The 25136-nt window shown below is 31.0% G+C and overlaps 1 protein-coding gene across 2 annotated transcripts in view; it reads left to right on the top strand.

Moving 5' to 3' along the window:
• Nucleotides 1–25136, top strand: part of LOC134695040 (lymphocyte-specific helicase-like) — a 35649-nt gene that overhangs the window by 6589 nt on the left and 3924 nt on the right. For both annotated transcript variants that reach the window (XM_063556212.1, XM_063556210.1), the window contains exons 3-19: nt 411–527; nt 3457–3579; nt 4441–4623; nt 6193–6391; nt 7056–7126; nt 7770–7946; nt 8300–8389; nt 10545–10727; nt 11278–11501; nt 13047–13172; nt 13638–13740; nt 14870–15031; nt 16585–16790; nt 19054–19267; nt 20133–20252; nt 21413–21529; nt 23192–23351. In XM_063556212.1, coding sequence (XP_063412282.1) covers nt 411–527; nt 3457–3579; nt 4441–4623; nt 6193–6391; nt 7056–7126; nt 7770–7946; nt 8300–8389; nt 10545–10727; nt 11278–11501; nt 13047–13172; nt 13638–13740; nt 14870–15031; nt 16585–16790; nt 19054–19267; nt 20133–20252; nt 21413–21529; nt 23192–23351 — 2575 coding nt within the window. The remainder of the gene's footprint in view (nt 1–410; nt 528–3456; nt 3580–4440; nt 4624–6192; nt 6392–7055; nt 7127–7769; nt 7947–8299; nt 8390–10544; nt 10728–11277; nt 11502–13046; nt 13173–13637; nt 13741–14869; nt 15032–16584; nt 16791–19053; nt 19268–20132; nt 20253–21412; nt 21530–23191; nt 23352–25136) is intronic.

The following is a 25136-nucleotide window of genomic DNA, read 5'->3' as shown; positions in this document are numbered from 1 at the left end:
AAAATAAAACTAAAAAAATGCTTTCGGTTTCTTATGGTTTCCTGTCACGTTTAAAAAAAAACTTTAATATAACATTGAAAATAGATTTTAAATATTAACTTGAAGCAAGTAACACTAGTAATGGTGTTTATTTATGCCTTTTTAATTATATTGTGCAAAATAAAGAAAATAAAGATTGATTTCCTGTTTGGTTTCCTGTCACGTAAACACTGAATCATAATGTATTAATTTTTTCTCGAAAAACTCAATTGTTCCATTCATACTATTCTAACACCAACACAACCCACAAAATAAAAGTTAAAATTTAAGAACTTATAAAAAAGGATACAAAAAGAAACCAAAGGCTGAATACCAAATTATGGTCCATATTTAACAGGAATATCTAGACATACTTAACATATATTTAACAGGAACCAGATGGCGATCTTGTGAAGCGGGAAGTAATTACATCCAAAGATATCAGAGAGGAAGAATTGAAAAAAGAGGGAGGAAAGAAAGAAGAAACATTAGGACAAGAACTTGACAAAGTAGGATAATTAACATTAAAAATATATATAGGAAGATGTGGTATGAGTGCCAATGAGACAACTCTCCATCCAAGTCACAATTTATAAAATTAAACCATTATAGGTCAAGGTACAATCTGCAATAGTGAGCCTTGGCTCACACGGAACAGCAAGCTATAAAGGGCCCTGAAAACTACTAGTGTAAAACCATTCAAACTGGAAAACCAATGGTCTAATCTATATTAAAAAAAGAAGCAAGAAACACGTATGAAGCACTAATGAACCACAACCACTGGACATCAGATTCCTGACTTTGGACAGGTGCAAACGTCTTTTATTTCAAGATGATGAAAATTCTGGATTTCAATCAAACATCCAGCGCAGGCATTGACAAACTGAATTTTGTTTTTCGACATGTGCTCTATGTTTTTAGTGGAAAATATCAAAGGAAATTAACCTGTTAGAACTTTCTCCTTTGAACTGTTTTTTGGGGTAAGACTTAAACATGTTACAGGGCTGGCATGATGCTAATCAATTTTCAAATTTGATCACTAATTTTTGGATAAGAAAATAGTGCATTGAGTACAACATTCTATACATCCTAGCCATAGAAATTCTAAACAACTACATTATCTCTTTACTGGTTGGCATCTGATATATATAATCATGTGGAATAGAATGAAGACCGCTATCAACATCAGTTTCAGAGTTGCATTAATTAAAAAAAAAATAAAGCAGAGACATATTTAAAGGATATTTCAAACAGTAGATTTACATTAAGAACCATTTGTTTAAACATATATATAAATAAGGTTATTTCCCAGTAGTTTGTCGGAAACCAGAGAAAGTTTGTTATGCAAAAGCAAGATTGAACTTTTTAATTTACCATCCTAGTTTGTCAACTCATTAACAAGTCTGACATAGATGGAACATTTTGGAAGCAACACATTGTATAATATAAGTATAAGAATATTGATTCTCTACATTCTCTGTCTATTTCTGTCATATTTATAGATTTGCAAAATAAATGTTGTCTTGGCAAAATTAATACATAGTCTCAGGTGGTTCGCAAGTACTAAATTATCGTAAAAATGTGTAAAAAGTATTTTAGAATAACTATTATAACTGCATTTTGAATTTTTTTTTAAATCAAAATACATTTATGGAGGCATGGGTTTGAAAGATTATTTAATTATTATATTTTTTGATTAATGTCTTGAACAGACATGAAATACTTACCACTGGAAGTAAATAGACCAACAATCAATCAATATTTAGCAGATTGCTTATACATTTTATGTCCTTTATTCTTAGACTCTATTATTCATTTAACAGGAAATTGCTGTGGAGAGTTAATTTATTGTCAATCATACCACATCTTATTATTTTTATATGTACTAACCATACTTGTCAAGCAAAAATATTTAAATTGATCATGATGCTTATTATTTTTTATTATTACAGTCTTCGAGCTGAGTGGCAGCCCAGGCTAGTAAAATTGCTCTCGGGCCTGTAAAAATCATATCTACAGGCCAACAGAATCTAAGGCCTAAAAAAAAAAATGATGTGTTTCCGGTCACCCGACCGACCGTCCTTCAGACCCCCGACTCAAAAGTTTTTAAAGCTGATGTGGGAAAAAAAATAATTTGTATACCTACCGACCGTTTTTTCTGAAAGAAAACATTACATTATTTTTTTAAGGCCTAACTAAAAAAAAATTAAAATTGAGCTCCAGGCCTGTAGATTTAAAAGTTCGTCGTGAAGACTAAATGCATGAATCTAATCAATGAACAAACTACAATTATAAACAAAGAGAGATATCTCTGATTCATAGTTTTATATTCCATAACCTTATAAAGAGCAAGGCTTCATTCTTAGTTCAATCCAATCAACTTGAAACTTAGTACACATGTTCCTTATGATATGATCTTTCTAATTTTAAGGGCATACGATATAGTCACAGGGAAGGTAATGACGTTGCTTACGTAAAATGTTATTTTCACGACGTCAAACTGTGACATATATCTGGAAAAGATGCATTTTTGGACTAATTTTTATCATTCAAACTGAATTATTTTGAAAACGAGTTCATGGACCCCTATTTTTCAAAACAGCATTTTGTTTCATTTTGCAGGGAGATTATGTGACCCAAATTTTATAAAACTGTAAATAGGGGATTTTTTTTTAATTTTGATAAACATGCAGCAAAAAATGACGTCTTTTCCTCAATTCATGAACATTTGATAAATATGATTTGTTTCTGAATAAAAAATGCATAATTTTTTAGGATACTTATATAATACAGAAATTACCGATTATTTAACACAAAAAAATTTGTGTTTATCTTTTATAACAAAAAAGTTATGTCTTTCTTTCGAAAAAGAAATTACGGCCATAAATCTGAATTTTGAGCAAATATACAAAATTTCGACCTCATTTTACTCAAAAAGTAGCACATGAAGGTATATTTTTTATTACATATTTGATTTAATCAGGTACAAAATAGCCTATATGCAAATTTTCACGAACTTGTAAATACAGGATCAAAACTATATCGTATGCCCTTAAAGTCAAATTAAACTTTTGACCCCAATTTCACGGTCCACTGAACATAGAAATGAAAGTGCATTTTTGAGGTTAAAGTTTTTGGTCAAGGTAGTTTTTAATGAAGTTGAAGTCCAATCAACTTGAAACTTAGTACACATGTTCCCTATGACATTATCTTTCTAATTTTAATGCCTAATTGTATTTTTTATCCAATTTCACGGTCCATTGAACATGAAAAATAATACTGTGAGTGGGGCATTCATGTACTTTGGACACATTCTTGTTTCTCACTGTATTGAAGACCCTCTTTGGTGGCCTTCAGCTGTTTTTTTTTCTCTCTTTGGTCTGGTTGTCGTCTCTTTGACACATTCCCCATTTCAATCCTCAAATTTTATCTTGACAGGGACCAGATGGGAATCTGGCAAAACAGGAAGTTGTTATTACAAAGGAGATGGTACAAGAAGAGGAAGCATTGGAAAAAGAGGGGGAAAAGGAAGAAGAAAAGTTACGTCAAGAACATGACAAGGTTCGTACGTAAAAGTTCATTTGTTGGTGCTGTATAAAAGAAAGATTATAATTTCATATTTTCATCTGTCTTTCATTGTCTTTGAGAGCAATTTAAGTGTTTTAAGAGATAGCTGTTTCATATTTTTAGCTCACCTGGCTCATAGGGCCAAGTGAGTTTTTCTCATCACTTGGCGTCGAAAGAGAAATAGAGATAATTGTAAGCAGCAAGAATGTTCAGTAAAGTAAGATGTACAAACACATCACCATCACCAAAACACAATTTTTTCATGAATCCATTTGCGTCCTTTGTTTAATATTCACATAGACCAAGGTGAGCGACACAGGCTATTTAGAGCCTCTAGTTCATGTTGGGGTCTTTAAAAGCTGACTAGACTATATGGTGTAATTTTTTTCTTGTTATTGAAGGTCTACAGTTGGGTAAAATTGCTTACATTCACTTATCATTAGATAGTGACAGCATAACAAGTTTTATAACTGTTAATTCAGAAATTATTGCCATGTTTTTATCATTATGAAAAATGTAACAGGGTTATAATCACAATAATTAAAACCCACATTTTGAAATTTTTAATATAATGAATCAAATGGTATTTTTCTGAATATCGCAAAAATTCAAATATCATATCACTCTAAAATGACAAAATTGCAATTGAATGAATGCATGCCATTATTTCTAAATTTATGTAATATAACCAATTTCATAAAAGGTGAATATAAATTTATGAAAAAATATTTGCCAGGTTAGTGATTCAAAATCTTATTTTCAATCTTCTACAATATTTGAAAATTAATTTAGTTTTTAAGAGAAATATAAAGAAAGGGGGGTCATTTGTAATGATACTTAATATGTATTTACCAGACTTGGCAGGACCTGAATGCAGAGGACAGAGAACAAAGGTATAAAAGACTACAATTTCTCCTTAGTAAGAGTAATATGTACACACAGTATTTACTCTCAAGGATGGAAAAACAGAGGGAAGAACAAACAAAAAAGACAGAAAGAATCAAGAAAAAACAAAATGAAGATTTACAGAAAAAACAGGTTTGAATAATTTATTAACCATATGTATTTTCTAGGATTGATTGTTTGTCTTTTTGATATGAAAAGGGAATACCTGTTTATTTTTATGCCCCATGTATGGGCATTATGTGTTTAGATCTGTTTGTAAGTTCATTTGTCTGTCCTGCTTCAGGTTAAAGTTTTTGGTCAAGGTAGTTTTTAATGGAATTTAAGTCCAATCAACTTGAAACTTAGTAACCACACATGTTCCCTTTGATACGATCTTTCTAATTTAAATTCTAAATTAGAGTTTTGACCCCAACTTCACAATCCACTAAAACGAGAAAATTATAGTGCTAGTTGGGCATCTGTTTACTATGAACATATTCTTGTTTAATTTTTGTCTGTAAATTACAAAGAATAAACAATAGTATATGTCAGTTAGTAATGATAGTTGTAATATATTTTTTTAAAATCTTACAATACATAGTGAGTACTTAAATTTTGGTGTGAATCTTCTTTCTTTTACCAGAATTACAGATTTGTTCAAGATAGGTAAACCGCACTATAATATTTTGAATTTATTAGATACCTGTGATTCTCCAGTCAAAAAGTAAAATTTTTGTGTGTAAATATCAATTCCCTTCTCTCCATTCAGATTTTAATTTCAGATATTATTCATCAAGCTAAAGAATTATTGTTTTCAATATTTCTTTATTGAAAAGCACTTTATGCCTATATGGGCCAATATTATTGGTTTCAATATTTTTTTGTTGTTTCCTAAGGTGAGTGGACAGAGAAATCAGTACATGATAAGTTAAGAATTCATTGTTTTTTCTTTCTCTTTGAAAATAAGTTGTTGACAGGTGTTGAAGAGTGTGCTCCTCCATTTCTGTATTTAGAATGTCTGGACACCTTTTCCACCTGTGTGTCTGACACCTACCCATATGTAATTAGCACCTGCCAGATTTTGATAAATTACAATTTGGGCCACACCAAAAAAAAAAGTGTTTACCAGGCTTTTCAGATGAAACTACCAAGGCTAGATGTGCACGATGCATTTTAATTTGTAAAGAATCTGAAGACAAATTTTTGTGAGTGTCTGACATTGAAATAACACATGTTGTATTTGTTGTTTGCCCACAAAGTACATGCCATTGTATAGTTTTGGCACTTGAATAGTTTGCCAAAATCAAAATTGACAATAAAACTCAATATTTTGAATTTTATTTGTTTGCAGTGAACTTCGAAATCTTAGTTCTATAGCACTATAAACACTAAATGTTCTTGTCAGACTAACATGCAAAATGAAGAGATATTTTTTTTAAAGTTAGAAAATTTGGAGTACCGGGTAGTAATTCCATTGAACAATGCATTAATTTGGTTTGGCCTGAAAAGTTAATTACAATTTGTCCATTTATAAGGCAGAGGCTATATAATATCATGGAAATTAAACATCCTAGTTAAATTTGAATAGGATTACTAGGCCAACAAAATAGTGAAGAGAAAGTATAATTTGTATATGCATTCTTGACCTAAATGCTAATATTTCATGTCTTTTATGCAATCATTAAGATGTATTTTACTGACTTTTTTTATGTATTTATATAGATTGTAAAAAGTGAACCAAATGTAACAGAGAATAACAACTCTTCCAAGCCTGAAGACATATCAACCCCTATGTCGCCAGAAAACAAGGATAAATCGGAAACAAATGAAACTGCAGATGATCCGGTTTTATCACCAGGTCCAAGGAGGAGTGGTAGAGGCAGTAAACTTAAAAACTCCCAGGATAGTCCAAGTAGTCAAGGTAACGTTTGTTTAAACTTTTACCAGTAAGATACTATACTGTCATGACTGTGGATTCACTTGTTTTTGTGGATTTTTAAGGAAAACTTACATATTCCGAGATATTTAAGTTCGTGGTTTTGCCGAAGTTTGCATAGCTGTAAGCCTATAGGAAATTTATCATTTGTAGAACATTTAAATTTTTTCACCTTGACCCACAAAATTCACGAAAATTGGTTATTTAACAAACAAAAATTTGACTTTATATTCTGATTGTGTGAAGTTTTTAATTTAAAAAAATCAGGATTGGTATGACTGCCAATAAGACAACTCTCCATCCAAAACAGGATATGTTAAAAGTACACCCTTATAGATGTGTTTATTAATGACTACATGTATAACTGGTATAAAACAATTAAAACAGGAAAACTGATGGTCTAGTCTATATAAAAACAATACTTATGAACCACTTTAACAAACAACAACCACTGAACAAGGATCCTGCATTAGGACTGGTTAAAACAAATGCAGCAGGTTTCAACATAAATTTATATCTTCCAACTAGCATATATTTTACAATTTTATCCCCTGTAAATATTTTTTTTCATAATTTCAATATATTTATGTTATTATTATGATCCTGATGTTTACATCACATGTATTTCTAGCATATCGTTTGATTTAAGGTAACAAAAGAGGGAGAAAAAGAAAAGCAGATTCTGCAGCAAATTCACCAAAAATATCAGAAATTTTCAAGGTACATAATTTTACAAAATATGCATAAAATTGAGAATGGAAATGGGGAATGTGTCAAAGAGACAACAACCCGACCAAATAAAAAAACAACAGCAGAAGGTCACCAACAGGTCTTCAATGTAGCGAGAAATTTCCGCACCCGGAGGCATCCTTCAGCTGGCCCCTAAACAAATATAGACTAGTTCAGAATGTTTTGTTGTCACAATCATAAAATAAATAAATATAATTTAGGATATTTAAGTGGGGATATGTTGGTGGCCTTAACCTTTATGGCTATAAATTACATTGGAAATAAACTATTTCAATTGTCATTATAAATGCTCAATTTTTTATTAAAAACTTTCATCAACTTTTCTTGGCTTCTATTGAAAGGAATAATTTTATAAGTGGGCATATTTACAGTTAATGTTGAATTCAACACTCATTGTAGAAGGCAAATTTCCTACCACTTTTCTTAGTTTTCTTTGGAGCATGTGGAAGGAAATGATCAGTTACTGTTATGCTTCAATAAACATGTTACTCAAATGTATATTAGGCAGTGATAGAGGTCAGTCCAGATATGCCCCCTAATTGTTTAATTACTATTTTTGTGTGTTACAAATTATAAAGTTATGTATTTATCTATGCATTGATTTCTTTCCTAGAAACAGAAAACAGCAGAGATTAAGACAGAAGGGGAGGAGTCCATTAATCAGGAAGAGAAGAAAGATAAAGAAAACTGTGAGGAAAACCCAAATCAACTGTCCAAGGATATTAGCATTGATGATAGAGTAACTCAGAAAACTGATTCTGTAGATTCTCATGTAGAGAAAGATGGACCAGTATGTATCTATGTCAAAATAGAAAATTTAAACAGACCTCATAAATTTGTACACCAGACATCTATTTTTATAAATTACATATGAAAAATGACAAATGTCTAGCACACACAATGACCAATTATCAAAAATGACCAAGTGGATGACTTTGTATCAACTGTAAGTAAATTTCAATTCTATCAAAAGCTTTACACAATGTTTGATCTGTTTAGTATTGTTATCAATGGCTTATCAGTAGAGTCTTAGATTGAATACAATGAGAAAAATACTTTGTTTAAAAAAAGCGCTGTTTCAAAACAAAATTTTCAATTGTTTTCACCTTCAACAGTTTATCAACATTTTCATAAATTTTTCAGGGATTGGAAGATGAAGATTCTGGTGTACCTAAATTGTTTACGGGTGGAGAATTAAGGGATTACCAGTCTCAAGGTTACAACTGGCTCAAGGTTGGTTTGTTGTAGGGTTACTCAGAAAATACATGTTTTGATAGTAATCAATTCTGAAAGGTGATAAATTAAATGAATAAATTGAAAGGTTAAAACCCACACGGTAAACTTCAGATGAATGAACAGGATTGACATTAAAAGTTGTCTAATAAGCCAAACAAACATTAGGCAAGTAAACAATGACAGTTAAAATAGGAAAATACTGTATTTAGCCTCAACAATATTCATTTCTATTAGTCCAGTCAAACTAAGATTTAACCTCAAACTAATTGCAACAGAAAATGTTTTAGTTCTAATCTATAGTATTATACCCTTTATATACACAGAAAAAAGTCCCATAAAATCTATACTTGAGGAAAACTTTAAATCAGCATTTTAAATTTCCTATGGAAATTAACATTGGGAGGGGAGATAACTCTTGCAAAAATTAGTCTTTTTTGGTCAGTTTTTGGTTGTTTTTCTTGAAATTTATGTATAGTATGATACTTTGATGGGGTTATAAGTTTGTATTTGACTAAATTATATAATCTTCTGCTCATGAAATGTACAAAACCCAAGTGTTATGGGTAGTTTTAGTTTTTTCGTACATTTTTCATTAAAGAAATTGCAAATTTGAAACTTTGTAACCATTTTGAAAAAATAATGTGAAAATTTGGTATTGTTTCTATCTGTATATTATATTTTTTCAGCAACTTACTTATCTTAAGAAACTTTAAACAACAAAAAGAAGTATACATGCTTAATTATTTTTATTAAATTTGAGATTCTTTACATTGACATGTTGAAAAATTCAATAAATGGTCAACTAATAAATTACAATATCTAGATTACAGCTTGATAAAATATATGAAAACACCTTTAGAGTTGTTTCTTATACTCTAAAGACCGCTAAAAAATCAAGAATCAATACATTCTGATGTATAGAAGCGGTAAAGTTATAATTTTGAATCAATTTTTATTGATATTTCTGCCTTTTTTGCAAGAGTTATTTCCCTTTTCAATGCAAATCTCCATAGGAATTTTAAATGGTGATTTTTTTTAGTTTTCCTCAAGTTAGATTTTATGGGACTTTTTTCTGTGTATATTTGGGGTATAATGCTAAAGATTAAAACTTAAAAATCTTCTGTTGCAATTACTTTCAGGTTAGGGTCAAATTTATGCTAGATTGACTGGACTATATCTGTAAATCACAATCTCAATTAAAGAATGACATTTGAAGATAGTCAATTAATTGCATATAAAGTATGTTAATTAATTGTATATAAAGTATGTTAAAACAGTCTGCACCAAAAACTTTTTCAAGTACTAGTCCGAAGACCAATATTCTGACATTTTTCTTATTTGGCCAAACAAAGTTTTGCAAAAACTTACTAGTCCGAATGAAATTTTACTAGTCTGGGGCATCGGACTAGTGGCTAACCGTGCAGACTGTTAAAACTATCTATAAAACCTTCTTCATTTACACCCACTCTATCATGTCAATAGATTTAAAAGTAATTACTATATGTTATAGCAAGTTAAATCATATGGATTAATAGTGAAATAAGATCATTGGGCATTGAACTTCTTTCTTTGGTATGAGATTGTGAGTTAGAATCCCACTTGTGCGGGTGCACTCAATTCTAATCTTAATTGATTAGGATGTTAAGTTTCCTAAAAAAAGATCAGTGGTTTTCTCTGGGCACTTTAACTTCCTCCACTAAAATAAATAAAAACTGTCACCAATGAAAGAAGTTGAGGTTTGAATCCATATTTTACGTGAAAAAGTGCTTATGACCCAGATTCATGTCATAGGAACGGTAAAGAGTTAAGGCAAGTAACATGTTGAAAAAGGGTGACATGCATGCAGTACAAAGATCACTTAAAAAAGTTCTTGTCCTGAAATTTCATTTGGAAACATTCAACAATTTTGAAAAAATCTATGAACTGGTTTTTGAGATTTGTGGTTTTAAAATAATTTAAAAAAAAAATCTTTACATTTGAAAGAGTTTTCTATACAAATGTGTATACACATGTTCTTATGGAGAATATTAGAACTGGTTTAATTTTTTTAATTTTGTTAGGTCAAATATATATAACATACCACAGTTGCTTGAATAATCTTCAAAAAAATATCTGTGACATGACATATGTACTGATATTTTCTTTTTTACAGTGTTTGTATGAGAATGGTGTTAATGGAATTTTAGCTGATGAAATGGGCCTGGGTAAAACTGTACAGTGTATAGCAATGATGGCTCATTTAGTAAATATGGGAGTACCTGGTCCTTTCTTAGTTGTAACACCTTTGTCTACACTACCAAACTGGCAGTCAGAGTTTCAAAGATTTGCTCCAAAGGTAACTTTACATTTTTTTAAGCTCTTAAGTTGACAATGAGAATAGGACATATTTGCTAGAATGAAAGTTTATACATTGGTGATTCCATATCAGAATTTTAGTAGAAAATCTATATATCCATCAAATTAAGACACCATTGTTTGTTAAAAAGTTTAACCAAACAGAAAAAAGCAAAACACTCAATAAAAACATACTCTTGTAAAAGAATATGTTAACAAAAGATAGGACATATTTAGTAATTAAAACAGCTAGAATGCTAAAAAAGATGCAATTATTAAATCAAGATCCTGACGACACTACAATTGCAATATCGAAAGAAAAACCCTGGTTTATACTGTTTGTTTGACATTTTTGGTTACTACCAATTGCCAGCCAATGTATACCTAGGTACATATTGTAGATCATAGTAAGTTGTGGTTAATGTTTGGCTGATAAGATTAAAATGAGCAATGTTCAGATCTTTTTTTAGCCTATTTTTTTTGTGGACGATCCATATTATCATCCAAATTGTGCAAGTTGTAATATTTTCCTTGTTTTAAATGGTTTGTAGGTACCAACAGTTCTTTACCATGGAAACCAAAATGTTCGGCATGGATTAAGAAGGAAGATATCTAAACGTTATACAATAAGACAAGGTATTGAAGTTAGACCAGTAGTCCTGACATCTTATGAAATGACTATCAGAGACAGACAATTGTTACAGAACTATGAGTGGAAGTATTTGATAGTGGACGAAGGACATAGAATAAAGAATACTAATTGTAGGCTGATTAGGTAGGTCAAATTTATCAATATTATTGTTCTGTGGATCCATTTATGAAAACTTTCTCAATAATGAGATTTGTCACTGCTGGGAAATATGTGTAAATGATCAGAAAACTAAACATGAAATAATAGATAAGTTACACGAATTACTTAAATTGAAAGACAGTCCAACAAAAAACATCAACAATCAAAACAGGACTCCTCCAACATGATATATCAGTTGATCATAAAACTTGTAACATTTGAATTCCAGAGTTATTCCTCTTTGAATTTAAATGTTTTTTACTCTTCAATTTGTGCATTATATTAAGGTGGATGAGGCAGCCTATTCAAAGTTTCTGTCAGGAGTTCCATATTTTTTGTTATTTTGATCTTTACAGAGAGTGAATCAAATTGGTTGGAAAAAATAGAGGGTCCTGGACCATTTAGCTCAAAATATTACTTTAAAACATGTATGTAAAAGGGACCATCTTTCATTGAAATGATAGGGAAAATAGAGGTGTTGACATCTTTTTATCAGAATATTTAAAAAAAAAAACTGTCTGTGACACTTGGTCCAACACTGTTAATATAAAAAAGCTGAAATATAGCATCAAAGAATCAGCAAATAAAAATATAGGTCAATGATAAGGGGGAAAATGGCTTTTGAATCAAAAATTTTGGGGGGCAAAATGGTGAAATTGGGTGAAATGTCATTTTGAGCCTTTCACAGATACAAATCATAACAATAATATTTTAGGGACCAAAATACAATAATATAGGGTTATTGCATGAATATTGGGGAATATTGTCCCGAGTAGAATTTTATATTGCACGAGCTTGCGAGTGCAATATATGTTCTACGAGGGACAATATTCATGCAATAACCCTTTTATTGTATAGCAATATAATATTTGAAAGTAAAAAATGGTTTTAGATAAGATTTTGTCGTTGATGACGTCATGAATATTGAAGACTTATTGCACTAGTGCAATATTAGAATTTATTGCACGCTAACTTTTGGTTACGTTCTGTGGGAAATATTATATTGCTATACAATAATTTAACATTTTAAATCATTCAAAATATTAAAAAAAATAATAGTGAATTTACGACACAAACTTTCTGTGTGCATGGTAATTCATGCGTGAAATTGTGCGCAGTCAAATAGTCCTCATCCCCCTTAAATGATTCTAATATGAAAATATGCATAGATGTATGGTTTACTGGTCCATTGACCAAATCAGGATTTATGCAGCATTTTGATACTCATCAGATTTGGTGAATAAATTAGATTTGAAATTGGTTGTTTCTTATTTTCTTTTGTAATAATATTTGTTCTGATCTTATTTCCTGTTTTGTGCTTCAGACTACAGAATTGGTCTGAGTAAGGGAATATATGGAGAGAAAGCAACCGAACATCATATTTAAGCCGAATATGACATACTGTCTTCCATTAAACATGCAATTTTTTCATACAATGTCAAATTATAAAAGCCTTAATGTAGCTATTTGTGTAATGTCTACTCTTTTAATTGTAACTATGCAGTGGCAATAACTATTCATTTATTACAGAGAACTTCGTTTGTACAAGAACACACACAGACTTCTGTTAACTGGAACTCCACTTCAGAATAATTTATCAGAGTTATGGTCCCTGCTTAACTTCCTGTTACCGGAAATATTTGATGATCTTGGAAGGTATGATTAGGATATTTCAGTGTTTTTCAACTTACAAATTAGTTGAATTTTTCAGTTCACCTGTGTCATTGTATTTCGACCCTGATCTCATACCAGAATTTATGACTAGTAATTTTTGAAGAACTGTGGATGAATTAATTTCCCTGGGTACCAATTTTTGTGGAATAAGTAAAACTTCCATCTTTGTGGATATTTAATTTTGTGGTTTTGCCGAAGTCTGCATTTAACATATATACAATTTGTTACTCCTTGAATAATTAATTTCATGGTTCACCTATACCCATGTAATCCACGAAAAATTGGTATCCATTGGTATTCAAAGAATAATAATAAATACACAGTTAATTAGATAACATTTACCAGAGAACAGTAATTCTTCTAGTTAAGATATTGATAAAAACAGGATATTAAGGAGAGTGTTTAAAGAGGTACTCTACTATAACCATGATAACATTTGTTTTTAAGTTTTACAGATTGGTTTGATGTAGGAAGACTAGGTGGAGAAGATGCTGACAAACAGATAGTTAAAGAGGAACAACAGAAAAATATTCTATCAATGTTACATCAAGTAAGGGGCTACTAATCACATATAGCTTGCAGACTTGGGGTAATTGTAATTGTAATAAGTAATCAGCTGTAATTGATTACAATTTTCAAAGTAATCATTGTAATCATTAATCAGCCAAAAATCTGATTACATGTAATTTAATTTAATCAATTACTTTTCAAAATGCCCTGTAATCCTGATTACTTTATGATTACATTCTGATTACAATGAAAAAAATCTTGAACCGCTATTAGCTTGATTATTAAAAAGAAGATGTGATATGATTGCCAAATGAGACCTTTCTTCACAAGAGACCAAATGACACAGAAATAAACTACTATAGGTCACCGTACAGTTATTATGTTTTAAAAATGGGATAACCAGGATAGTTTAAATGTAACTACAAAATTTGAAAAGAAAAGCAATAAATATATGCTTAACATGTAAATAATCTGCCTTAATCAAGGGTTATTTCTAGTTCACTCCTAACCACCCTTCGCGGGTTAAGATAGAAATTAGGATCCAAGAGGTAATAATAACCATTGTTTGCAGTTGTTGCATCCAATCAAATAAAGACTTTTAAGACGATCACCTGTAAATGTGGAAAATGTATATAAACAATTTCCACATGCAGATTATGTAACATAGTCTTTACCCCAAAAACACAAATATATAGGACAATATGTAGTGAAAATTTTAAAGTTCCTTGGTATGTTTCTCGAGCAAATGTTGAAATGTCACCTATATTTTCAGTTTATGCTTAAAAATTGTTAAAACAACACTCGACAATTTATATACCTTCTCACTGAAGAGAGTTCAAGAACTGCCTTTGGTAAAAAATGCTGTAGTCAAAATGGGCATGACTTCAATCTTCCAGTAGATAACACAGCATTGTTATCACAAATGATGGCTAATTCTGTTAAGGGTGGAAAGGAAGGGAATGAATTGTAACCCTAGCCTTGAATAGCAAAGATAGGATTAAATGATGTTGGAAAAATTTAATAGCAAAAATACTGAACTTCAAGGAAAAGGACTTATCATGATTTTAAAATGTTTACTGTGCCATTTATAGATGATACCATTTAAAGGTACCAGCTGACACACAGTACTTGCACTTAAGAGATTCAAATTTCACATTCTATTTTCCTAGATTTTAACACCATTTATGTTAAGAAGACTGAAGCAGGATGTTGATTTAAAAATTCCACCAAAGAAAGAGATCTTAGTGTATGCTCCTTTGTCAGCAGTACAGTCTGAGTTTTATGAGGCGACTGTTAATAGAACTGTCCTGAAAATGATTGAAGAAAAAAATGTAAGTATTTAAGTAAAGACTATAGTCATGATTTTGTTTCTTAGTAGACTAATGATAATTTTGCTACTTTAGTATTCATCTCTCTCTTACATTTGTCTTAACTATGTTATTTTTATGATTAATTCTCTTTCAAAAACTAAGATTTATTTTAACAAGTAAGAAAAACGAAGAAAAAGACTTTTTGGGCATAGCTTAATTAAGAAATAATTAATGGGGGCTTGATTATATTGTGATTTTACCACAGGTTGTCCCTTTATTCTGATATTTTACCCTGATCGATGATTTTACCATGGGTTGTCCTGTTATGCGAATATTTTACCCTGAGTGATGATTTTACCACTTGTTGTTCCTTTATGCTGATATTTTACCCTGAGCGATAACGAGGATTAAAATATCGTCATAAAGGGACAACTCCTGGTAAAATCTTGATATATTCAAGCCCTTATGAATCATTTTGATTCTTATAGGACAAATATGGCAATTGATTTGGATCGAAGAGCTCTAGGTGAAGGCATTATTTGCCATTCCCATAAATAAATGCACTATTAAATTGACATAAAAGAACAGAGTAAACTGAATAAATGACATGCTTAAACTATTTACAAAAACATATTTAGATAGGTTTGGATGAATCTAATGATAATTGTACTTTAATGCCTAATTTGTATACAAAAATGGTTTATATAACACATTTCCGTATCGTTTGCTTAAATTTCCTTGTGATGATTTTCGGTTTCACAAGCGTGTATTTTCCCGTAAAATGCCTATACTCTGATGTCGGGTAGCTCATTCATAAAAAAGCATATGACGTGGGTGTAGGATCAGAACAGCCCAAACAATATATTCATATTTTACCACGGGTGTGTACTCAAAGCGTTTGAAGGACGATTTTATTTATTGATACAAAAAATTGGTCATTGGCTTGTCAAGGTTCATTTTATATTGATTGTCAATATGCCAAACAACATTCTACTGTTGTAAAATACATATTTTCTAGCACAAAATCTCAGTTATAATGTCTTGGATGTTAGTATGTCACACCTGTTTCTCCGATACTCTTCATTTATAGCCCTGGTTATATAATATTGATGTTCATTCAACTAGAATGATGTCTAATTCATCTACAAAATCCAAATCATTAAAGTCTTTTGTGATATCTTTTAGGGATGACATCAAAAGATTGATGTAGGATAAAAAAACTTAAATCAAATAGTTTGGGGGTGGGGGTTAAGATTCTGCAAATTTTTGTATATATCTAAAATCGATTTTTACATATATATCCCTATTGGTCAATCAATTTTTCTGAAATTAAGTTAAGAAGGTGGGTAGTGGTCAGTGAAAAAACTATGTGAATTAAGTTTTTTTATCCTACATAGAACTTTTGATGTTGTCCCTTACTTAACATGTTTGTTGCCAAAAATGAAGATATTGAAATCTTCATAGCTAGGGCATAATTATTTTTTCTGGGCTCCATATATTCCTCTATATAACACAGAAAAAAGTGTGAAGAAAATAGCTAACAAATAATATTACTTTTATTTGCCTTATTTCAGACACCTGTAGTAAAACAAGAAGTAAATGAAAATGGACGATTAGTGAGGAAATCTAAGAAGAAAGTTCAGTATGATTTAATGATAGCTTCTGAGAAAGATTTAGATGAAACACCAAAGAAAAAGAAAAAAAATATTGAAAAAGACGAAGAAGAGTTGGAAAGTTGGGTTCAGGCAATCATTGATAGTCAGGAGTCTGCTGCAGCAAAGTAAGAATTATTTTCTGAAACAATAAAAGGTTCAGTATGATTGGCTGATAGGTTAATATGTGCAGTCTGAACCAAAATCTGTTTTCAACAACTAGTCCAAAAACCAAATTTCCGATATTTTTTTTATGTGTCAAAACAATAAAATCTTGCTATTCTGAACGACATTTCAGTAGTCTTGGGCATCAGACTAATGGCCAACAGGGCAGACTGTTAACTGGATAAGAACAATTACAACCTATGGGCTAAACAAATAGAAATTTACTTTTCTGTTTTCCATGCATTTCAGCTTTACAAAATTAATTTGTTCATACTTTTTTTTTAGTTTTCGAGGTAAAATTTATAGAGATCACAAGATGAATAAAACCAGGAATACATCAAATTTAGGCTATGTGAAAATCCATTAATATATGATCCAAAAATAATAAAGCAATTTGATTAATAAAATCTGAAATATGTTGTGATGGGCTAATTGTTTCTAAGCTTAAGCTTTGATACATTTGCAATGCCCTTTCAGAATTATGATTGATATTACATGTTTCAATCACACATACTTGCTACAATCCTTTAGAATAAAAACTCTTAACAAAAAAACCCAGAAATAACCACTAAACAAGGCTTCTATTGCCATTCTCTTTTTATGCCCCTTCTACGATAGTAGTAGGGGCATTATGTTTTCTGGTCTGTGCGTCCGTTCGTCCGTCCGTCTGTTCGTCCGTCCGTCTGTCCAATGTCAGGTTAAAGTTTTTGGTCGAGGTAGTTTTTGATTAAGTTGAAGTCCAATCAACTTCAAACTTAGTAAACATGTTCCCTATGATATGATCTTTCTAATTTAATTGCCAAATTAGACTTTTGACCCCAATTTTACGGTCCACTGAACATAGAAAATGATAGTGCAAGTTTCAGGTTAAAGTTTTTGGTCAAGGTAGTTTTTGATGAAGTTGAAGTCCAATCAACTTCAAACTTAGTACACATGTTCCCTATGGTTGATCTTTCTAATTTAATTGCCAAATTAGACTTTTGACCCCAATTTCACGGTCCACTGAACATAGAAAAGGATATTGCAAGTTTCAGGTTAAAGTTTTTGGTCAAGGTAGTTTTTGATGAAGTTGAAGTCCAATCAACTTTAAACTTAGTACACATGTTCCCTATGATATGATCTTTCTAATTTAATTGCCAAATTAGACTTTTGACCCCAATTTCACGGTCCACTGAACATAGAAAATGATTATGCGAGAGGGGCATTTGTGTACTATGGACACATTCTTGTTTATTCTATATTCACAGCACAAGTTAGTCAATTGGAAAAAATCACATTCCAAGGATTTTGTTGATCACACAGAAAGATTAGTCACGTTTGCTAAAAGTTCACTGTGTTGATGTTTGTTTCATAGTGACCTTTGTGCTTCAAATAAACTGAACTATATTAAGACAGTCACTGAACAAGAATTGGACATTGTAATTGATTTCTGTTTAGATGCATATAAACTAAATCAGTGTCTTTGGCAGTTCAAATTAAAACAAATCAGTCAATTAAAGCATGGTAAATGTGTGTTAGCTATAGCCTGTGTTACACTTCATGACATGAATAACCTAAATTGATAAACATAATTTCTTTGTTAAGTCTGATAATTTTTAGTTTAGTGCAACTAATTTTTAAAAGAAGTGGAAGATGTTAAATGAAAAATTAAGACTCGTAAGAGATCTGACAGACACCATGCCAAAAAACAATAGACAATATAAGCATAAAAAGTTCACAAAAACAACATAAAAGCAAAGATTTAACAACCCTAACCCAACAAAAAATATGGATGATCTCAGGTCCTTTATTGTAAAGTAAAGCTGATCCTGCTCCACTCCTTGGTCTTGTATATAGGTACATATTTGCACAATTAACACCTTATGCATGTAGTAACAAACAAAGCCTTGAGTTGCATACCTGTAAATCTTTAAATGGACTTGATAATGCGGATACAAGTTTATATATATGATGATGCATTAGTTTGAGATTTTTATTGTGGTTTTAAAAGTACTGAGGATTCATTATTGTTCTCTAGATACCAATTTTCCTGGGTTTCGTGGGTACAGTGGAACCATGAATTCATAAGTTCAGCGAATTACAATTTTTCTATAGGCTTTGTATTCAGATATTGGCCAAACTATGAAATCATATATCCAAGAAACTGCAAGTTTTCCTCAATCTACAAAAATTGATACCAACAAAAATAAATGAATCCACAGTAAATTGGAATTTCATTTTTCACAGAAACACAGTTGCCACCCCTAAAACCTCTCAGGTGACAGTACGATTACAGAACATTATGATGCAGCTGAGGAAGTGTTGTAATCATCCATACCTCCTGGAGTATCCTTTAACACCAGATGAACAATTCAAAATTGACGAAGACCTTGTAAAATCCTGTGGCAAAATGGTGTTATTAGATAGAATGCTTAATCACTTAAAAAAAGCAGGACATAAGGTAAGATAGAATGCATTCTCAATTTTATTAATCACTTAAAAAAAAGTAGGACATAAAGTAAGATTCTTTTACCTCACAGGCAGATGTGGAATAAAATTTGTGTCTCAGTTTGATATTGTTGGCAACTGTGAGCTTCTTTTAGCTTTATTTTCAGCAAATATGTTTGTAAAACTAAACTAAGTCCACAGGGTTGGTCTGTCTTGGGTTAAAAAAAATAAATATCTTTAAATGCTTTAAAGCTTTGATTTGCTGTCTTGAATAAAGATGAGACATAGCCTGACATTGGGGATTTTGATAATGAATGGCAGCATCATGCAACTACTTTATGATGACAAGTGAAATTAGAAAGAGTGTATTTTGAACACTGGTACACTCAGATTGAACAGAATTGTTAATTATTAATTAATTAATTAAGCACTTACTATTCAAGAGATCCATGGACTGATGGGTTTTCTTTATGTTCAGTATAAAGTTCCTGTCCTAAAACTTGCTCATGGTCTACTAAATAAATGGTTACTTTACTGCTTTCAACCAAGAGCAGAAGTTTATAAGATGTGGTATGATTGCCAATGAGACAATTCTCCACAAGAGACAAAAGACACAAAAATAACAACTTAAAAACACCAAACAGCTTTCAACAATGAGCAAAGTCGGCTATAAAAGACCTTGAAATGATACTGTTATGGGAAGATTGATGTCCTTTAAAAATTAAATGTGAAATTATTCAAAAGTGACAGCAGTTTCTCATTGTTTTATGTCAACATCATTTAACCATCACTGCCTGACTTTAGGTTACAATTAAGAGAGCTTTGACTTATGAGTGAGTAGTTGTTTCATGTATAATTCTTTTTTTTTCATTTTTCAGGTACTGATATTTTCCCAGATGACTAAGATGTTAGATATCCTCACTGATTATTGTTATCTGAGGAGTTACTCTTATTGTCGTCTGGATGGTGGATACTCTCTGGATGAAAGAAAAGAACAGGTATTTTATTCTAATATTGATATCATTTTTCAGTCAATCTTTCCATTATCTGCAGCTGCCCAAGGGCAATAACTGAAATAAACAATCTTTCATATATGATGCCCCATTTATGTTTTCTGGTCTGTGTGTCCTTTCGTTCATTTGTTCGTTAGTTCGTCTGTCTGTACATTCATCCATCAGTCTCGTTTCAGGTTAAAGTTTTTGGTCAAGGTAGTTCCTGATGAAGTTGAAGTCCAATCAACTTAAAACTTAGTGCACATGTTCCTTATGATATGATCTTTCTAATTTTAATGCCAAATTAACTTTTTTACCCAATTTCACTGTCCATTGAACAAGGAAAATGATAGTGCAAGTTGGGCAACCGTGTACTTGTGACACATTGTTGTTTTTATTCCCCACTTACAATAGTAGAGGGGCATTATTTTTTCTGGTCTGTGCGTCCGTTCTTTTATTTGTCCGTTTGTCCTTCTGTCTTTTTGTCACGCTTAAGGTTAAAGTTGTTGGTCAGGGTAGTTTTTGATGAAGTTGAAGTTCAATCAACTTGAAACTAAGTTCACATGTTCCCTGTGATATGATCTTTCTAATTTAAATCCCAAAATGAGTCTTTACCCCAATTTCACGTTCAACTAAACACTTAAAATGATAGTGCAAGTGGGGCATCCATGTACTATAGACACATTCTTGTTAATAATTTAGTTTGCAATTGTAATAGGGACATAGTAATACTGGTTGTTCATCTGTCTGGTACAATTCCTGTCAAATGGTACCAGTTTTGTGTAATCAACTGATTAAGTTTGAACCCAGATCTTGTTTAAATATGAAATTATTTGAGGAATTTTTATCTTATTTTTGCAGACATGTGAATTTTCAGCAAAATTTACCAAAGGGGTAGATGGTATCCATTTCGAGTTATCATCTCCACCTACAGTTGAATTCCGGTTAAATTACTATATTTTGATTTATAACTCTGATCTTCAAAACTTCATAGAAAGATTACTAACCTATTGATGTGCAGCACCTTCCATAATAGACATGTCCCTATTTTTCTTTATTAAGGAAACATTCTACTTAACAGTGCTATTTCAGTTTTAAATTGAAAATACTTTGACATTTTAGAGTTAGAATTACCCTGAATTACCTTTATTGTCTTAATGTTTCAGATGGATGCATTTAATGCAGACAAAGATATGTTTATATTCCTTTTGAGTACTAGAGCTGGAGGACTTGGAATTAATCTAACTGCAGCTGATACAGTTATCCTCTATGATAGTGATTGGGTAAGATATTATTACATTACAATTTAAAAAGGAATTTGTGATGAATTATAGTAAAAAAAATATGATAATCGAATGACATATGCTGGATTTATTGATTATTATTTTTTTTTTATTATTAATGTCAATTGTGGGCCAATGTCTCATTCTGATACAGATAATGAACACTAATTATATAGTAAGCATTGTTTGAGGAACAGCTTATGCAGGGGTCACCATAAAGCAGAATTTCAGGTTCCTTTTACTAGTACCTGGCAGCTAAACAGGAAGACCAAACTGAAATATGAGGGGTTTTGATAATGCATTTCATGTGATAAATTGCCAGCATTATGTTCCTTCAAAATATAAATTCTATGGAAAATTGCATTGGAATCTCACTCATTGGTTTCATTTATTGCAATATTTGTATGAAATTTTTAAGCTTAAGGTCAGGTTTATTAAATATTTTTTTGAAAATTGTTTTGAATTCAAACCTGTACAATAGTTTATAAGAACAAAACACATTAATATTATTGAGTTATTGCTCTTGGATCATTTATATATTTACATCAACTATAGTCTGAAAATACTTCAATACACATAGTAACTTTGAAAGATTTGTTTTGCTGTATTTAAGGTGGTATGGGTGTCTTTCACCATCTTGGATTGTAAAAAACAGAGACTCTAAGGTCCATATTTTCTATCAAGTTAGCAAAATTTGATGCAGGAATGCAGATTTTTAATGTGAATTTTCATTTAAAAGAACCAATTTATAAGAAAATAACTTATAAATATTAATATTTTTACAAGTGTAGATTATTTTGGGTTGTTTTTTTAATATTTTGAAATTGGCAATTTAAGGGGAGGTAACTCTAAAACAGTGCATTTTCTGAAGGACTCTACATGAAATTTTCCTAGTTTGTCTTTTAGCCGGAAAAAACGTACGGTGACCCTATCTTTTCTTTTGATATTCTCAAAGCATTGTCTGAAAGCAATCTTTTCCTAATTTATTTTACAATTCTATCATTTTGTTTAGTTTCTATTCACAAAATGTTGTTTTTTCCTGAAGAATCCATACAAAATTTGTCCTATTGTCACAACCTGTAGCTTGAGAAAATGCACGGTGACCTATCATTTTTATAATGTTTTTGAACATGTATCAATAGATACTACATTTTGACAAAGTAAGAACAAAATCTATCATTTTTATTTTAGACTCCCATACCACCTTAATATCAATCAAGTGGAAATAATTATGAAAATTGTTACACATTTTTAGCTATCAATCATAATAATAAATCATATTTTAACATTTTTTGATGTATTTTTAAATTTTTCAAAATAAAAAAATCATCACATTTGTTGTTTGATAAATTTTCAATAACAGTCCAGTCTTTATGATTAAGATCATGCTGAAGCTCAGAGCTCAAAATAGCAGTTTGAAACAAGTGCACGTGGATAATTTACCTACCAGTGTTAAAAATTCATTGCCAATTCCATATAGTAGTGGTCAAACAGTTGAATTAAATATGCAGTTGTTTAAAAAAAAAAAAGATGACCCACCTGGCCGACAAAACTTAAATTTTGGTAGCCAATTGAAAAATTTAGTCCACATTGGCCACCATTTAGTAGACAAAAATGAGCCCTGCACATGTCTTAGATTTAACACAATATTTGTATTTCTAGAATCCTCAGTGTGATCTTCAGGCCCAGGACAGATGTCATAGAATAGGACAAACTTCACCCGTTGTTGTGTACAGATTTGTTACAGCTAATACTATTGATCAGAGAATTGTGGAAAGAGCTGCAGCTAAAAGGAAGTTAGAAAAGATGGTTATTCACAAAGGTTTGTTAAAAATATCAGTTTGGATACCACATGAACAGCTATGAAGATTGATACAATCATAGTTTTATACTTGCAGAAGATCTGTTTCTTTAAAGCTTAAATTTCATCAGTGTGTTTTAAGATATATAAGTTATGTGCCCGATGTTTTGTATGGAAGGCAATGTTTTTTAAGACAGGATTTCAGGAATGGGACAATTTGATTGAAAAGAACCAGATTTCACTGAATAAGAGACATTTAGATGCTAATCTGGTAGAAACTGTGTAACTATTTACAAAAACTTCATAGGCAAGAAACTAGAAGAGCATGATAGTTCATATCGTGAATACTGATCTAGATGACCTATGTTGTCAATTTTCAATCTGGCATTTGTCTGTTGTCTCTAACATATTTTCGTTGTTTTGTAAGTGGTTAGAAAGAAAAATTATGCTTTTGTCGAACCATCGACTTAAAAAAGCGAGACATAGGGATCCTACATTCTGTCGGCTTCGTCATCGTCTGCAGCGTCCTCAAATATTCACTTTGTGGTTAAAGTTTTTGAAATTTTAATAACTCTCTTGAACTATCTTGGATTTCTGCCAAACTTGGACAGAAGCTTGTTTAAGTTCATAGTATCCAGAAGTAAATTTTGTAAAAATAAAATTCCGTTTTTTTCCATATTTTACTCATAATCGGACTTAGTTTTTCTGCAAGGAAACATAACATTCACTTTATGGTTAAAGTTTTTAAATCTGTTATAAATTTCTTAAACTAATCTGGATTTATACCAAACCTGGACAGGAGCTTGTTTATGATCATCAGATAGTATCCAGAAGTAAAGGAGTAGGTTCAGTGAGACCCCATTTTGGCCCAAAAATATAGTAGTTTTGCAAAATTGTGTGAATATAACCTTTAGCTACTTATTGGAACGCAGAATGCTTCTGCTACACAAATACGGGCTGTTTTTGACAATACAATGCACATATCATTAAGTCATGCTAAATTTCTGAAATCTTCTCAATTTTAGCATTTTAGTTAAATTTTAGACGGTTTCCGTCTTTAATGAAAGTGGCTGCATTTGTGTTCATTCATAATATTAAAATGTTAATCGCTTTTGATGATAATACATAACATATATAAAGGTTGAGGATGAACACGGATGTGGCCACTTTCATTTTTGACAAAAACCATCTGTAAAATGACGATTTTTTTTATTATTTTTTTTTATAACTAATTAATTCAATTGAAATAGACATTTAAGTGTTTAAAAAGTGTTGAAAATCTTTCATTAGATGAACTTGAAATTTAAGGCCAAAATTGACCCTTACTGGACTTACTCCTTTTTAAAAATAAAATTCCAATTTTTCTGTAGTTTACTTAGAAATGGTCTTAGTTTTTCTGCCAGGAAACATAACATTCACTTTGTGATTAAAGTTTTTAAAATTTCTTAAACTATCCTGGATTTGTACCAAACTTGGACAGAAGCATGATTCTAATCAGAAGTCAGTATCAAGAAGTAAATTTTGTTAAAAAAAACCAAAAAACCCGATTTTTCCTGTATTTTACTTATAAATGGACTTAGTTTTTCTTCAAGTTAACATTACTTAAAGTCTGCAGTTAAAGTTTTAAAAACATTTTTAAGATCCTGAAACTATCCTGGATTTTTACCAAACTTGGACAGAAGCTTCTGACAATCATAAGATAGTATCAAGACATTTTTATTGATTTCGTTGATCATTTTTGTTGAGTGTGTGATTAACAGCAAAAGTAGGTGAGACACTGGGTTCCGCAGAACCCTTACAATTTTT

The sequence above is a fragment of the Mytilus trossulus genome, chromosome 13, assembly GCF_036588685.1.
Source record: "Mytilus trossulus isolate FHL-02 chromosome 13, PNRI_Mtr1.1.1.hap1, whole genome shotgun sequence".
Lineage (NCBI taxonomy): Eukaryota > Metazoa > Mollusca > Bivalvia > Mytilida > Mytilidae > Mytilus > Mytilus trossulus.
The sequence above is the reverse complement of the archived record's forward strand: the minus strand, read 5'-3'. Positions and strand labels throughout refer to the sequence as shown.